General features: G+C 37.1%; 1 protein-coding gene across 1 annotated transcript in view; it reads left to right on the forward strand.

The window, feature by feature from the left end:
* The first annotated feature begins 451 nt into the window (after positions 1-451).
* ACR11 (uridylyltransferase-like protein) overlaps positions 452-16419 on the forward strand; it is a 52474-nt gene continuing 36506 nt past the window's right edge. Inside the window, exons 1-6 of the mRNA XM_010267114.2 lie at positions 452-949; positions 2285-2342; positions 2419-2544; positions 7704-7798; positions 11280-11364; positions 11479-11538. Coding sequence (XP_010265416.1) covers positions 810-949; positions 2285-2342; positions 2419-2544; positions 7704-7798; positions 11280-11364; positions 11479-11538 — 564 coding nt within the window. The 5' untranslated portion in view covers positions 452-809. The remainder of the gene's footprint in view (positions 950-2284; positions 2343-2418; positions 2545-7703; positions 7799-11279; positions 11365-11478; positions 11539-16419) is intronic.

The following is a 16419-nucleotide window of genomic DNA, read 5'->3' on the forward strand; positions in this document are numbered from 1 at the left end:
AAATAACACCATGTTTATGATTCCAATTTATTAATCAGTTGTTTTTCAGATATCATATCTTTTCTATATCATAATCGAACCCTAAATTAAAAAATATCATCATGTGCGACCTGTGAACATTTACTAATAATCTTAAAATGTACAAAGATTAAATTAATAGAAACATACACATGGCACATGAAATAATTGCAATTTTATTTGTAATTATAATCAATTATAAACATTACTGGACCTCAGGGCATACATTGTCCAATGTATAGTTACATGGACAACTTATGTGAGCATAAGGTAAGATTTGAACAATAAAAATAATAAGGGCCTTTCTAAAAGTATTGAAAAGTCATGGTAAATTTGAAAGATTCAAAAAAAGTAATGGTGAGATTGTAGATAATATCTCTAATTCTTTCCGGTTCACAAATTTCGTTTTTATCCATACAAAATCAGATGATGAGGCTTGAAGATAATTGCCAAGTTTTTGAGGCTCGCTTTAAAAAGGGGGAGAGAGAAAGAGAGATTTCATGGCGCATATCACCATCACTGTCACTGCCAAAGCCAAGTGGTCGACTTACTCCCACAGATTATTAGACTCTTCTGATCTTATGTACGTTTTTGGTTTCTCTTTGAACTGGGTTTCACGGGTTATACGAGAAATTTCAGCTTCCATGACCGAAAAGAAGAAGAATCCACCAGCTAAGTTCTGACATTTGTTGGGCTTTCTGGAAATTTTAATTTTTGGGTCTCTGGATTAAATTTTGTTCTTTATTTCTTCTTTAAGGAGTTGTTTAATTTATTTATTCTTTGGAGAGCTAATGGCTGTGGCTATGGCTGCTGGGAGTTTGGGGGTTTGTTCTGGTTTGAGAACTGTTGAAAATCGTTTTAGTAATGGGGGTTTTATGAAGAGGCTTTTCGGATTGGATAATAGCCGATGTTGGGCTGTTTCCAAGAAAAGGTATGCTAATTGGTTTTGTATGTTTTATTTGTAGGACTGTTTTATAATTTAAAATTTCTCACTGAATTCTGGGAGTTCTTGTGAATTAAGGATATGGGTGTCCATCAATGTAGCTTATATTCACTTGAATAATTCTTATTTGGATTTGTTTTGTGTGTCTGAATGAATTCTGGAGTTCAGTTGAATAATTCATATTTTCACTTGAATAATTTTTTCACTGTCTTTTGGATATGAGATACATTGCGCGGTGTTGTGTCGATATTATTAATGTCTTATCGGATTCTTCTATTTTTTTTTCCTTTTTCCTTGCTTTGTGGCCTTCTTCAAACAAAAGGTTCCGGAGATGGTTGTGATTCCAACTTTGTTATTTTGGTTTTTAATAGTCGTGCTTTCAAAATTATTCTTTTTCCTTGGCATTGGTGTTGGTTTAAGCTAAAATTACCCCCTCCCCCACCCACCCATCAACCGTCAAGTGAACATTTCTTCCTTTTTCTTGTTTGGATTTTTTTTTTGTACTTTTTCCTCCATGGCTATTCTTTTTCCTCTTCAGACCTGCAAAAATGAATGGTTAGATTTGTGTCTATTCTATTAAATTTGAACCCTTTTCTTGTAACGTTAGGTCTTCAGAAATTTGAAAGAGGAAGGGGCTTGAGTTATTTCTATTTCATGATATTTTAGCTCATGTCATTTAAAAATTTCAAAAATTCGTGCTTCTTATTTAGTGTCATTAATGTCTATTAATGCATACTGGTTTCATCCAATTTGGAAGTGGACTGGCCAAAAGGGTCATTACCTTATGTTTGTCCCAGCTACCTAGGGTTTTGGGAGGGGTAGACTGGATATGGACCTAAGCTTTATGGTAAATGAAGATAAAGAAATTGATTTTACATTTACATTCACTCTTCTGAGAAAAAGATTACATAATGTCAAGGAAAAGAATGCATTAATAAGTGTGTATAATTGATCTCTGACATGTCCATGCTGCAGTAAGGTGAATTTATATCCACTAAATAACATGATTAGATGATAATTATTGCCCATATATTGATTGTTTATATGTCATCAAATCATAAGGATTTGTATTCTGTGACTACTTTTTTGTGTTAAGAGATAACTTAAGTTGGATATACCAATTGGATGGCCAGATGACTGAGCATTTGCATATTATGGCAGAGCTGTGTGGTATTCTGAGATGAAACTGCCATGGTGGTCCACCATTTTTATGAAAGCTACATTATTATCATTCCTCAACTACCAAATTCTTTCTTAGCTGTGGTTTAGGGTGTTTCCTTCTGGTCATTAATAAGTGCATGTACATTGATATTTGGTTTTCAGAACATCATCTTATACAGGTGTTATTATTCCACAAGCTTTATCCAAAACTGCTGTAGAGGTATTGAACAACCCATTGTGTCTTTGTGTTTTTATTTTTACTTTGTGCCTACTTATTTAACCCTTTGTTTTAACAGGACGGAAGTGCTAAAGAGGCTGATACAATTCCTACTCCTAAAGTTATAATAGACCTGAATTCAGATCCTGATGCAACTATTGTGGAGATAACGTTTGGTGATCGTCTTGGAGCTCTCCTTGACACGGTATATGTTTCTATTTCCTCTATTAATATTTCCATACTATCCAGTTTCTATTGTTGGACATAGGTTGTTTGATAGGGGAGACTTCCTGCCTCCTCCTTCCCAATCAATGTTTGAAAATCATAATCGTATCGTAAATCGTAAGATTTTTTTCTGATTTTTCTAAAAGCTGTCAAAATAACTATAGAAAATACCCAAACTTCTCAAAAAACAGAAAAAAATGACTTGTACTAATTTTCAACCTATAGACATAATATAAGTAGGTAGTAATAGTGAGCCAATGATCTTACTAATCTACAATACTACTAATCTACTATTGAAAATTTAGCTATCCTGTGATCTTACCTCCACATTTTTAAGGGAAAAGAATCATAATTTTATCTAATCCCTAATTCCCTATAGTTTCAACTTCAATTTTCAATAATTTAAGTCAGACATGCAATTGATGAAAAATATGAAAATAAGAGAGAGAGGGAGAGAGAGATAACTTCTCAACCCAAAACACATCCAAGAAGATGATAATTCAACAAAATAGCACATTTATAATGAATTACATAAGGAGTTAACAAATTATAAGCCAAACCATGTCCAACAAACTAGCATAAATAAAGACTTACACACTGCCATACCGGAGCTAACAAAGAAATCTTCAGAGTTTCAGAATTCAAACACAAATACCTTACCAAAACAACATGGGGCGGAGGCCCTGTTTTCATGTCATAAAAGACTTAAAAAACCATGGAGTAGAGGTCCTATTTTGCATACAGAAGAGGATGAAAAAACAATAGGGCAGAACCCCTGTTTTGTGTTAAAAACAATGGGAGAAAATGAGGAGCAGACCCTGTTTAGCATAAGAAAAGGAGATAAAAAAATAGAGTGGAGCCCTTGTTTTTATGTTAAAACAGCTGAAAACACGATGAAGCACAGCTCCTGTTTCACATTACAAAAATAGGCGAGAAAAATAAGGTGGAGCCCCCTCTTTTGTGGGGTGCAAGTCAGGTGGGTTGGGCCGGGTTTATGGTCAACCCAGGCCTGACCCTAAAATTTGGGCTCAAGGCTTGAGCCCGGACTGAGCCCAGGGTCAAGCCTAATCTTCCCAACCTGAGCCCAACTCGCACTGTAATTTGATGCACTTAGGTTGGGCTCGAGCCCAGGCTTGGTTCAGGTTGGTCAATGAACTCGCTCTAAAATTATATATGTATATATGCATTTATGTAAATATGTATACATGTATGTATATACGTAAATATGTATGTATATAGGAAAAAAAAAAATATATATATATATATACATATGTTTGTGCGAATTTGTATAGTTGGGCCAGGCTCGGGCCAAGTTTGGGCTCCCCTAGGTTAGGGCCCCACCGAAAAATAAAGAAGCTTGACTTCTTGGGCCCAAGCCCAGCCCGAGGACCGAAAATCCAAGCTCATCTCATGTTAAATTTCAGGCTGGGTCAGTTCGGGCTCAGGCTAGGCCTGCCCAAGTTGCACCCCTACTCTTTTGTATCAGAAAAAGAGAAAACAATAAGAGGTCAGAGCCCCTATTTTTTGTAAGAAAATGCTCCTATTTTGCATCTAAAGATGAAGGTCAGAGCCCCTATTTTTTGTGGAGGTTCTTTAAAAGAGGTGGATATATATGTAAATATGTATGCAAAATTTACATATATATACATATGTATGTATGAATGTGAATGGTTGGGCCAGGTTCGGGCTACCTAAAGGCTAGGCCAGGGCCCACCCGGAAAATAAAGAAGCCTGACTTCTTGGGCCCAAGCCCAGCCCGAGGACCGAAAATCCAAGCCCATCTCATGTTAAATTTCGGGCTGGGTCAGTTCGGGCTCAGGCTAGGCTTGCCCAAGTTGCACCCCTACTCTTTTGTATCAGAAAAAGAGAAAACAATAAGAGGTCAGAGCCCCTGTTTTTGTGTAAGAAAATAAGTAAGAAAATGCTCCTGTTTTGCATCTAAAGATGAAGGTCAGAGCCCCTATTTTTTGTGGAGGTTCTTTAGAAGAGGCGGGTATTTCAAATCTGGAAGCCGCCACCACGAGTCTATGAGCTTCCAAGCCGAACAATATTCTAAGGGCCTGTTCGTTTGCTCTGAAGTCTGACATCTGAAAGTGCAATAATTACATTAAGAGGTGATAATATTTCAGACTGCTCTGAATTCTGACATTTGGAAGTCGCCACCATGAGTCTATGAGCTTCCAAGCCGAACAATATTTCAGACTGCTTTTCCTCTTTATTGGTATTGGTGAACTTTTCTTTCCTTTGAACTCTGAATGCAGAGAATGTTCTGAATTCTGAAAATCATCAAATATCCATTTTGACCCCATATATGAGAGTTTTTGTTTGTCTTTTTGGGGTTATCATTGGAAGACAAAAAGTTGTATGATTGCACTTTAAGAGATAAGAGATAAGAGGAAACAAAAACCATTTTTCTCTTAAAGTTAATAGATTCCTCTTAAGATATAAGAGTTAAGAGGAAACGAACATGCCCTGAGAGTGGTCAAAGTTTTTTCTGATGGCAGGTCTGGTTAGCGTTGGAAGTTGGATCGATGCTATGTTAGAGAGGGAGAAAGATAGAAGATGAAGTTGACATGGCGAGTAGCAGGCCATGTGGTATAGAGACAAAGGCAAGTTTGGCTGGCACTGTTGACTTTCCTCGTAGGGCAACTTAATCATTGGGCAAGGCTGATTTAGGCTCTAATTTGCCTCTACTAATTGCATTCTCAAATAAATTTGAATTTAAAAAGAGTGGCCCTTCATCCTACATCGAAGCTTTAAAAAGGGATAAGTTGAGTTATAATTTTACTAAACTTGGGGTGGGCCATTTGGCTCGATCGAGATCTAAACCATTTACACATGACAATTTAAGTGTAATGTGTGAAATTAAAGGGGGGGGGGGGTGAAGGGGGATGTTAATCTGGGTATATCATTGTCCCTAATGGACTAAGCACTCCCCTTCGGTGCAAGACAAAACCAACCCAAGATATTTCAGATCAAAAGAAGCTTGGTCGGATGATGAAGAAGATGGCCATTGGATTAGTTGCGTTGATTCTCAGGAAGATAGTGCATCTGATAACAAGTCCAATATTAGAAGTGTTGAAGAGGTTGTCTAAGTGTGCATGGACAATGAAGAGGACACTAACATTGGCTCTCTCTTTGTGGTGGAAAAGGTCACAGTACAGTTTGAAGAGCCTCCCGGTGATAAAGAGGAAAAGCAGTCTGACCAAAGCTTCGTAGAGTTCCTCTTGTAGCCGAAAAGACAGGGGATTAGGAATGGCAATGGGGCGGGGCGGGGCGGGGCGGGGCGGGGCTGGGCTGGGTTTTTCTTGCCCCGTCCTTGACCCTGAACTCAAATTCCCTGCTCCATCCCTGCCCTGAACCCTGGCTGGGAAGAGAGGAACTAGAGAATCTTTCTTGATAAAGACAGAAGCAGGGATTCTATTGTTGAAGCCATTACCATTAGAGTGGTCCATTGGGTGAAGTCCTTGGATCTCTTTAAGGACATTCCTAGGGGTGAATTGATGAGGAAGTGGAGGGAGGCAGCTGACTCTTCTCCTTTAAAGGAGGCTATTAGGCCTTATTGGTCCCCACCATCTGGAGGATTTATTAAGTTCAATTTTGATTGCAACAGTTAAGGTAATCCAGGTCTGTCCGGCATTGGAGGAGTATTTAGAAATGAGGATGAAAAAGTCATTACGATTTATTCAGGCCCAATTGGAGATGGTGATTCATTAAGGGCTGAAGTTCTGGCTTTTTTGGAAGGAATTTAAAAGGCTAAGGAGCTGAATATCCGAAAGTTGTCAATTGAAGGAGACTCGAAGGTTGTGATAAGTTGGCCTAGAAAGGATGAGGAGGCTGGATGGTTGTGCTACATCTTTGATAAAAGGAAAGTTATGAGGTAACATTTAATTGGGTGAGAAGAGAAGCCAGTGCTTTTGCTGACACACTTACTAAACAAGGGGTGGGAAGGAACAGTTTGTTTTGGGCTATGGTGTAGTTTGAATTATTTTTGGGAGGCCTAAGAGAGTTAATCTCTCCCCTTCTCCTATGTACTTAATTGTTCCTTTTTAATGAATTTGTTTATGTTATTGATAAAAAACTAGTTAATGACCCCGTACTAAGTATGTGGAATCAATAATGTTAAATTTACATTATGGAATCAATAATGTTAAATTTATATTTACTAATATTTTAAATAATTATTAAAATTTCAAGAAATATTTATTTCAAAAAATAGCTTTTCAATAATTATTAGAATATGGATTGTTTTTTTTTTTATGATACGTAGAGGGTTAATGATTAACTGAGATTGATAGAGTGTAGGCAGAAGTGGTTGTGGATAACCACTTTTGCATTTTCTGCATTTTTTAGGAATGGATTGAAAATGGTGGTAGTGGGTTGTGGGCTTTAGCAGCAACTTCTCAAAAAATGCCACGTGTCTAGATTTCCAGAAAAATGAGAAGGCCATGTGTCTGAATGGTGGGGGGCTGTAGCCTGATAGTGGGTTGTGGGTTTTAGTAGGAATTTATCAGAAATTGTCACGTGTCTAGCTTTCTAGAAAATGAGAAGGCCACTTATCTGAATGGTGGTAGTGGGCTGTGGGCTTTAACAACAGCTTCTCAAAAAATGTCATATGTCTAAATTTGAAAAAGCCACGTGTCTGAATGGTGGGGGCTGTAGCCTGAAAGTCTTCCTTTAATATATATATATATATATTAGATATATCTTCAAATACACTGGTTGTTTGAATTTGTTGTTTCTTGATTACCCAACATTCTGTTTCATATGGTATTATCTGAAATTTGTTCTCATTCTGATACTTGGATGGAATATATCTTAAATGTGGGCAACCAAATGGTGGTTTCATCCTTGTGAATGTATAAAGTTTTTATTGTTATCATGTGGCTCTCCTTAGAACCTGAACAAAAGTAGATATGGATCTCTTTCTGTTACTGAATTTCAATTGTATCCCTATATCCACTTTTTTTCTGTTTCTTGGATTTATAGGGAAGAAAAACATTACTTTTAAATCATGAACTTATTTTTGTAGGTAAAAGGGAATATGCAATTAGAGATCCTATTATGAGGAATACTTTTCAGTTCATTATCTAACTGTTTTCTTTTTGCTGGTGGGGGTTGGGGTACGGGGCGCTGCAGATGAATGCCTTGAAAAAACTTGGACTCAATGTTGTCAAGGCAAGTGTCTTTTTAGATTCCTCTGGGAAGCACAATAAGTTTGCTATTACTAAAGCGTAAGTTTTTTGATCTACTATTGAGTCTGATTTGTTGTTTTTTTTTATTTCTTTATTCATGTACATGATAGACCAAATTGCAGCTAAATCACCATTGATTTATTATATCTTGTTTGTTATTTTTGTGCTTGGATATCTTGCTTAAGTTCATGTAGCTGGACCCCATATGGAACAAGGCTTAGATGATGATGATGTTGAATAGATGCATTTCAGAAAAAAAAAATCACCTCACTATACAAAAGCAGTAGGCTGAAAACATCAACTTCTCACCATAACAGTTTCTTTACAATTTACTCCCTGTCCCAGGAATTCCCCATACAAGATTCTCCTTAATCCCTGTTTTAGCTACAGAATCTGGCAGGCAGTTGGCGGGTCTTGAAATCCACCTGAACAAGTAATTCAGGCTATTCACAGAAGCCAGTTTTTTTCTTTCCTTCTTTCTTTTTTATGCCAGTGCTTTTGGATTAGTTTCTCATATGCTTTCTTTTTGGAAATTACTAATAAGGTTACTTTAAAATCTCTACTTACAATTAAGGAATGTGGAATAAAATCTTTGCAAAAATCTTCCTCCATGGAAAACTGTGCCCACTGGGTCCTGTTTTTTTTTTTGACAATTGAACAATTAATTCATTAATCAGAAGATAGGTCTGTTACAAGTATCCCAGAGAGAGGCCCAAGATGCAGCCTCACTGGCTCACTCTTAAAGAGGAGATTACATTCAACCAAAGAGAAGTGAGACTATAAACAATTACAAAGCAACCCAAAGCAAAGTTTCCCAGTTAATCCCTTGCTTTGCAAGAGAGTCAGCCATCTCATTTACTGACCTCCTTACCCATTGGAATTTCACTGTCATATTCCTTGTTAATCAAATCACTTTCTTAAGGAGATCCCTAAAACCCCAAACAACCGAATCCAGATCCAGCAACCATCCCACAACTAGACCTGTTCATGGGCCGGGCCGGGCCAGGCTTTGTCTCTGTATTAACAGAATATACTTAGGCTCGAGCCCGAGCCCAGACTGACCATTGGGCCTAGGTCTTGAGCCTGATCCTGGCCCTTATATAAAGCTTGAACCTCGGGCCTGAGCCCGAGCCCGGCTAGAAAATTGGAAAAAAGGTTTTTTTCTTTTTTTATTCAATAAAAAACTGTTTTATTTATATTAAAAGACCTCAAAACCTAAAATATAATGAAAGATCTCACCATTACTTGAAAAAAGAGAAGAATAATAAAGAAAAAATATTATATATATTATTATATAAAATGTATTTTTATTATATAATACATTATCAAGTCAGGCTTGGTCTTGAGCCGGGCTTTTGTGAGAAAGCCTGAACCTGGCCCAGAAAAAGGTCGGGCCTGATGTTTTAGGCCCAAGCCTGGGCCTGTGGGCCTGAAATCCTGTCTAAGGCCAACTTAGATCGGTCCGGGCTGGGCCGACCCGTCAGGCTACCCAACCCATGAACAGGTCTACCCACAACTACCTTGGAGTCATCTTCAATTAATAGTCTTTTTGTACCAACTTGACTTGCAAGTTGAATCTCCTATATGGCAGCTAGGCTTGAAAATAAGGCTAAAACAGTGCTGTCCTTATCTCTCAAAACCCCTCCTATGCCAGAGGGGCTAGGGTTACCTTAACTTCTCCCATCAAAGTTTGATTTAACAAAACCCTTTAGGAGGAGGAACCCAATCTGCAATAAAACTTGTCTTAGAGGAAGAGCTACTAGCCATTGCTAAACAATTTATCCAAAGTCATCAAAAGAAAAGGGCTGTAACATGTTGGTCATTCTCGAACAGTGTATTATTGCCATTGCCCTTGTCAAAATGTAGTCCTTGACCTCTGAGATGCTTCTTATTTTGGAATATTCTGGCATTTCTTTCATCCCAAATGGTCCACAAGGAGGCTGCTCTAGTACACCTCCACATCAACCGTCCTCTTTTTGTAGGCCATACAAAGGTTGAGGGTACAAACAATTGAGTTACTTCATCTGGAAAAAGCCAGCTGCAACCAACGAGGGCAAAAATCCAAAACCAGATAGTTGCAGCAAAAGGGCAGGATAAAAACAAGTGGTAACAATCCTCACCATTAGATTTGCATAGAAAACAATATTTTGGGGATAGGCACACAAGTAAGGCCTTTTCTTCTGTACTTTGTCCAAAGTATTAGTCTTCCCATGGAAAACTTCCCAGCAAAACACAGACCTTAGGGGGAATAGGCTTAGTCCAAATTTCCTTTACAGGGAAAGGCAGAAGGAAACCAAATCCTTTTGTCTGGCTTAGGAGGGTTCAAACAAACATTGCCTAGTAGGAGATCTGTAACACAAGCCAACTCTTCCTCCCTTAAACCTCTTCTGAACCCAAAATCACAATTCAAAGAATCAGGGATGATGGGAGAAGAAAGACACCTAGCAACAAATTCATTTTCCCACAGGGAAACAGAGTAGAGAGAAGGAAATAGATCCTTCAGGGCTAAATTCCCACCCAAACATCTTCCCAAAACCTTACTAGGTTCCTAGAGCAGACATCATACCTTATGCAAAGGAGGAATTGGGGGAGAATCCTTGAAATTGCTTTCTATGGTGAAGCCAAACTAATCACTTCTAAAGTTTCATTTTAGGCATCCGGTAACCCTTCTATTGATTGCTATTATTAATTATGAGAGCGTGACCAAAGACTAAATAGATTTTCTATATTTGCCTTTGTTTTTATACTATTTTAGAATGTTAACAATATATTTTCTTTTTGAGAAAAGGTACTGTATATTTGCATTATATAAAATCAAAAGTATACATGATCCTCTTTACAAAGAGATTCTGTACATAATTACAATCACATTTTCTTTTCTCTTTAATTTTTTTTTTCTTTTCATCTTTGTTTTATTTAGTTGATCATTTATCCATTTAGGTTTTGATTAACGTGATTCTAAAAAGCAGAGTATCATTTTAATAACAGAGAGAAAAAATTAAAAGAAACTTAAGAAAAATGTTCTTAACTGATAAAGTATTGAAGTAACACAAAATGGGGTTTGTGCTAGATCTACGACTTAGTAGGCATAATTTTAGAAATGAGGAAAACCAGTGCAAATAATTCCATGCACTATCCTTAATTGTCATAAAGAATTAAAATCATGCATTTTTAGAAATTTCCCTTCTTTTTATTGTTTAAATTGGTACTTATTTTTAACTTGAAAGAAAGACCTCAATGCATCAAGATATGATGCATGTCAGTTTTAGCTAAACTGGCATGATGTCTACTGATATGCTCATAACTTGAAGTATGTTGACTAAACATTGTAAGTGAGATCCTTGCCTTTTGAATGATTAAAGTACCACCAAAGTTTTCGTGATGAAAATCTGAGGAAAGAAAAGAAGCCAAAAGATTGAAAGTTCCCCTTGCAGGGAATTTGAAAATGAGTGGACTTGTTTTCAGTTTATGTTTCCTATAGTAATTATTGATGGATTTTCTGTTGGGGTGTTCCTTGCAGTGATACTGGCAGGAAGGTTGAGGATCCTGAGTTGCTAGAGGCAATACGCTTGACGATTATCAATAATCTGCTTCAGTATCACCCGGTAATTTTTAATGAATTGTGCATGAGAGGTACCATTGGTGGAATACCTCTTGAATGACTTACTATAATCTAGTACTGCTTGGTGTTTATTGAATTAGTGGAGTTGGTGGTCCAGGAATCTAGCACTCAATTAGCAATGGGAGTAGCATTTGGAGTTGAGGCCCCAAAGCAACAGGTAGATTAATATTTATACTGAAATGTGATATAAGAATTTGTTGACAGATTTACTTTTAAGTGTTTTCATCCATTATTGGTGCCATATTCTCCACCAGAGGAAGAGATAATTAATGCTTAGATATAAGAGTATACATGGATTAGGTCAAGCTGGGCCTGGGGTATTATAGCTATTCTACTTGTAATGACGGTCAATAGTTGGGTCCTTGTGGAGTTGACATAATTATGTTATTGACATAGGATACTGTAGGGGGTTTTACAAATTCCAAATCTGGCTGTGGGCTTTGTAAGGTGAAAGAGGGACATTGAGTGATTAATATGGAGAACAGGGATGGAAAAGTAAGTAGACAGTTTGCTTTCCACCAAAGAATGAACAAGAAATTAGGGAGTGAACTATTTCTGTTAGGGTAAATGGCAAAGAGATAGATCACTTAGAAGAAGAAATATGTGAGGAAAAAAAAAGAAAAAAATCCTTTCAACGGCCAAAATTCACTAAACCAAATTTTAATTCATCAAATGAACTCTTCCTAAATTGCAATTACAATGACCTTATTTATATATTGAAATTATGAACTCCAATGGCCCTTTACAGACTCTAATTTGAACTAGGAAACTTATCTAAATGAACTTCTAGTTGTTTTAGGACCAAGACAAATTCATAGGTATCCCATAGGGACACTAAAATAAGGACTCTACTACCTAAAGAACTCCAATATCACATTATTAATCCTAACTTAATGTAAAGACTCTAGAGACTACTAGAAATAGTAAACGTTAATTTTATTATAAAGAGAAAGTATGGGAGTTACAGTAAATACTAACTCTAAAAGTTACAATAAATAGTAATTTCGAAATAATAATAAATTTTTGTAAAACATAAAATCCTATTCTTAAGAAACTTGCAACTAGGAATCAGGAGATCAATGGGTTTTGTAATGGAAAAAGAAAGGGAGTGTGGAACATGGAATATGGACATGGGTGGTGTTATTAGGTTTGTTCGAGAATCTGAGAAGACTCCGTTGCTAGAAGCTGAAGCCGTTTGCTTGGGAAAAACATCAACTATTATGATCTTACTGTCTTAGTTGAACGAGATTCAGTCAAGATTTCTGTTTCTGGATCAGGACTGTCAATGGACCGGATATTAGTCCAATCCGATCCAGTCTGCTATGAGTCCATTAGAGATGGACTATAGGTCCAATCCAATCCGATAAATACTTTGGACCATTGGTCCAATACAACGTCTGGACTGTCGAAACTGTTCAAATTGGTTTTAATTTAGATTGGGCCCAATTCCAAACCTGGTCCATTGACACCTGTACTCTTATCTTATGCCAGTGGACCAGATATTGGTTCAATTTGACCCAATCCAATGTAAATCCATTACAAATCGACCAGGTCTGTACCAATCCAATAAATACTTTGGACCATCAAGTGTGAACTGGTCAAATTCAATGTCTTATTGGTCTGTCCAATCCGTTCAAATTGATTTTGATTCGGACAGGGTCCAACCCAAACCTGGTCCATTGATACCCCTATTCTGGACCATGGATGGATAATTCTTCTTCTCAACATCCCAAAGAAGACATAAATGGTGATGGAGCGCATTTGGCTGATGTCATTGATGATGGGAGGACACTTGTTGTAGACTGTGATGAGTGTAGCAGCTCATTGGTTGTGCTAATGAGGTCTTGGAGCCGTCTTGTTTTAAATCGTCTGGTATAAAATGCCAACCTGCATATTTGGTAAGTTCAAACAAGAACCCATTTAAGAATGACAAGGTTCTTCCTCATGAGTTTGGTTATGAGAGTGGTCGAGGATCACTAGAGATAGAAGATGCTAGTAGTGGTAGGGGTGCTCACGATTCAGTTAACCAAACTGTGGGCCTATTTTTGAAACTGAACTGGTCCTACCGGTTTCTGGACCGAAACCGAACTGAAGCCAATCGACCGGTTGACCGGTTCGGTTAACCGTCAGCTCGGTTTGTTGGTTTTTCGGTTTTCTTATATTTGTAATATATATTATAAAAAACATATAAATATATAATAAATAAATAGAAATATATATAAAATATTATATTTGAAACAATAAATAATATATTATATATTATAAATATATAAATATATATATTTATATATAATGCATATTTATTAATTTATAATATATAGAAAATATATAGAAATATATGTATACCAGTTGGTTTGGTTAACCGCTGGTTTTCTATATTGGTTAACCGAAACCAAACCACTACTTTCGGTTTTTTAAAATTACCGAACCGAAACCGAACCAACCGGATTTTCAGTTTGGTTTTGTCCGCTTTTTCGGTTCGGTTCGGTTTTTCTTGCTCACCCCTAAGTAGTGGTCTGAAAAATGGGAGTGATGATTCTCCCACATTGATGGTAACAGAGGTCTGAATGCTGGTGTGGAGATCTACAACCTGGAGTCTTGTGCTGAGGTGATAGTCAGAAAATTGGGCAAAGATTTGGTTCAGAAGAGGTCAGAAGATACTGTTAAAGAAACAAATAATTGTCTTTTAGTTCATTTGACTGAAGTATTTTTCCGTTTGACAGATGGTCTAGTTGTGGCAGGCCCTTGTAACAAATTTAAGAGAATGTATAAGAAGGGGGTGAAAGGTTAAGTCTGAAATCATAAAGAATATGGAAGCTGTGAATCATCTGATCAGTTGCAAAAAATCATTGGGAGAGACACTTATATTCTGTTCATCTCGAGGTTGAGGCTGCTTCTAGAATAATAGATGTAGAAACAGTGGGGAAAAATTGTATTGATGATAAAGAAGGTTCAATGTTGCTAGGGAAAATTAATCCTGGCCAAGTAAGAAGGGTAGAGAAAAAGTTTGACTTATATATGATTATTGATAAGGAAATTCATAGGCAAAACATTGGGACTCTTTTTCTTGGGTGGAGAGGAGTTTGCAAGAAAAGTTTTTTAAAGCTGGAGAAGAAAATGGATTTTAATGGAGACAGCTGGTTATGAGACAGAGGTAGGTGACGGCAGAAGAGGAATGGGCTGATGGGGTGTCAGGCTTTGTAGTGGGGTTTGGTTTGATTGCATTTTTGCTATAAGTTCTGGTTTTGTTTGTGGGGAGGTTTGCTTTTTATAAATGTAATTGAGGCTTTTTGGGTTTGACTGTGTTAGATGTCCTTTCCTGTGGGTGGTTTCTTATCACTTGTTCATGTTCTTTCTTCTATTTTGAAGAAAAAGAATGCTTCACTCCTATTGTTAATAAATTTGTTTGTCTTGTTTATCAAAACAATCAATACATTCATGGTATGACTGAACAAGTTGCAATGATATCATTTTTTTTTTGCGATTATGTGACACATCGCTAAGTGATTGTTTAGAAGATTATAGTTGTGAATCATTTTAAAACGAAGTGGCTGCGACTACCATGTTGCAGTTAATGGAGAGTTGTTATGTATATCCATCCATCACAATTTGCTTTTTTATTTTGTTACAAATATGTATACACATTGAGCAATGAATTACTTTTGCAATAAAAATTAGGAGATTAAGGAAAGAGTGACTAAAGTTCAAAATGATTACACAAGCAAAATTTCCTTTGATGTATAAAAAACTATTTTCATTTACAACTACAAAATACTTTTACATCCGTGTACACTTAGTCAGAAACATGTACATCACGATACATAGTCATTCTTGGAGCTACTCTGCCCGCATTGCGGTTACCTTGTGAAAGATTTCTGTTCTCATGTTACCAAAGTACTGTACACAAATATTCTTTTCCTTGGTAAGCTTATCAACTTCTTCCTACAAACTTGTGTTTGAAGCTTCAAACTTGAAATACTGGCACCCGTTTCTTCAATCTGCTATACGATGACAATCTCGTTTGTTTCTGTTAGAGTTAGCCGAATAAGGGTAGATTAGTCAATTCACCTTAGTTAAGTTATGAGCTTATGTGGCAGTCTTATTAGAGGTTCTCTGTCCCATACTTAAGTAGGGGCAGTTTAGTCCTTGTACATTTAATTAGAAGCCTAATCACTATTAAGAGGTCGACTGATAGGGTTTAGCTATCAGGTTCGACAGTTCTTTCATCTTCTTTTTCTTCTCCTTCTCTTTCTTCTTCTCCTTACTGGTTCGGACTACTGTAGCTACAGTAGAAACATGGTATCAGTTCGTGACAACTTTAGTTCGTGACCTGTTTCAGTTCGTGACAACTTCAGTTCGTGCTTCAGTTCTCTCCTTTTCTTCTCTGGGCTGTCAATGGAGAAAAGTGGTTCGTCCCAAGCCTGAAACATCACAACTCTTCTTTTTTCTGGTGCACAGAACCTCCTTTCCTAAGAAAACAACTTTAGCAGTGAATGGTTGGCTGAAGCTCTCAAACGAAGGTTGGTTATCTCTCCTCTGTGTGCTGTTGGTATTTCTGGGTTGAAAATCTTCAAGAACTTGAGAGGACTGATCAGAACCTAGAGAACTAGGTTGGTTGTTGCCTTGGTTCTTGGAAAAATTCCAAGAGCAAGCTGTGTTTACAGTGACCAAATGGTGTAAGGGCTGCTACTGTAGGTGGCCGAATGGTGCAAGGTGTAATGCAATGGTACTAGTTGAGTTTTTGTTGGTCTTGTGATGCCCTCTTAAAAGCGTTAAAGTAGGTCTGTATTGTGTGTGACAGCTATGGCTGTGTGGTGGTGCTTGTGATGCACAAACTCTGTTGAGTAGTTGTAAGAGAGCTTGCATGTGGTTAGTAAGTGCTGAATTAATGTCGGTGTAGTCTGTGTTTTTTTTTGTGAAATCAGTAGTGGTGTGGATAAGAATAAAGGCGTGTGTATCTATCATTGTGTTTAGGGACTGCTGTAGGTTCTGAAACATCAAGGTGGTTGTAGTGATCAGAAACCTAGTGTGGTGGTTT

Source organism: Nelumbo nucifera, chromosome 8 (assembly GCF_055504915.1).
Source record: "Nelumbo nucifera cultivar China Antique chromosome 8, China Antique-T2T, whole genome shotgun sequence".
Lineage (NCBI taxonomy): Eukaryota > Viridiplantae > Streptophyta > Magnoliopsida > Proteales > Nelumbonaceae > Nelumbo > Nelumbo nucifera.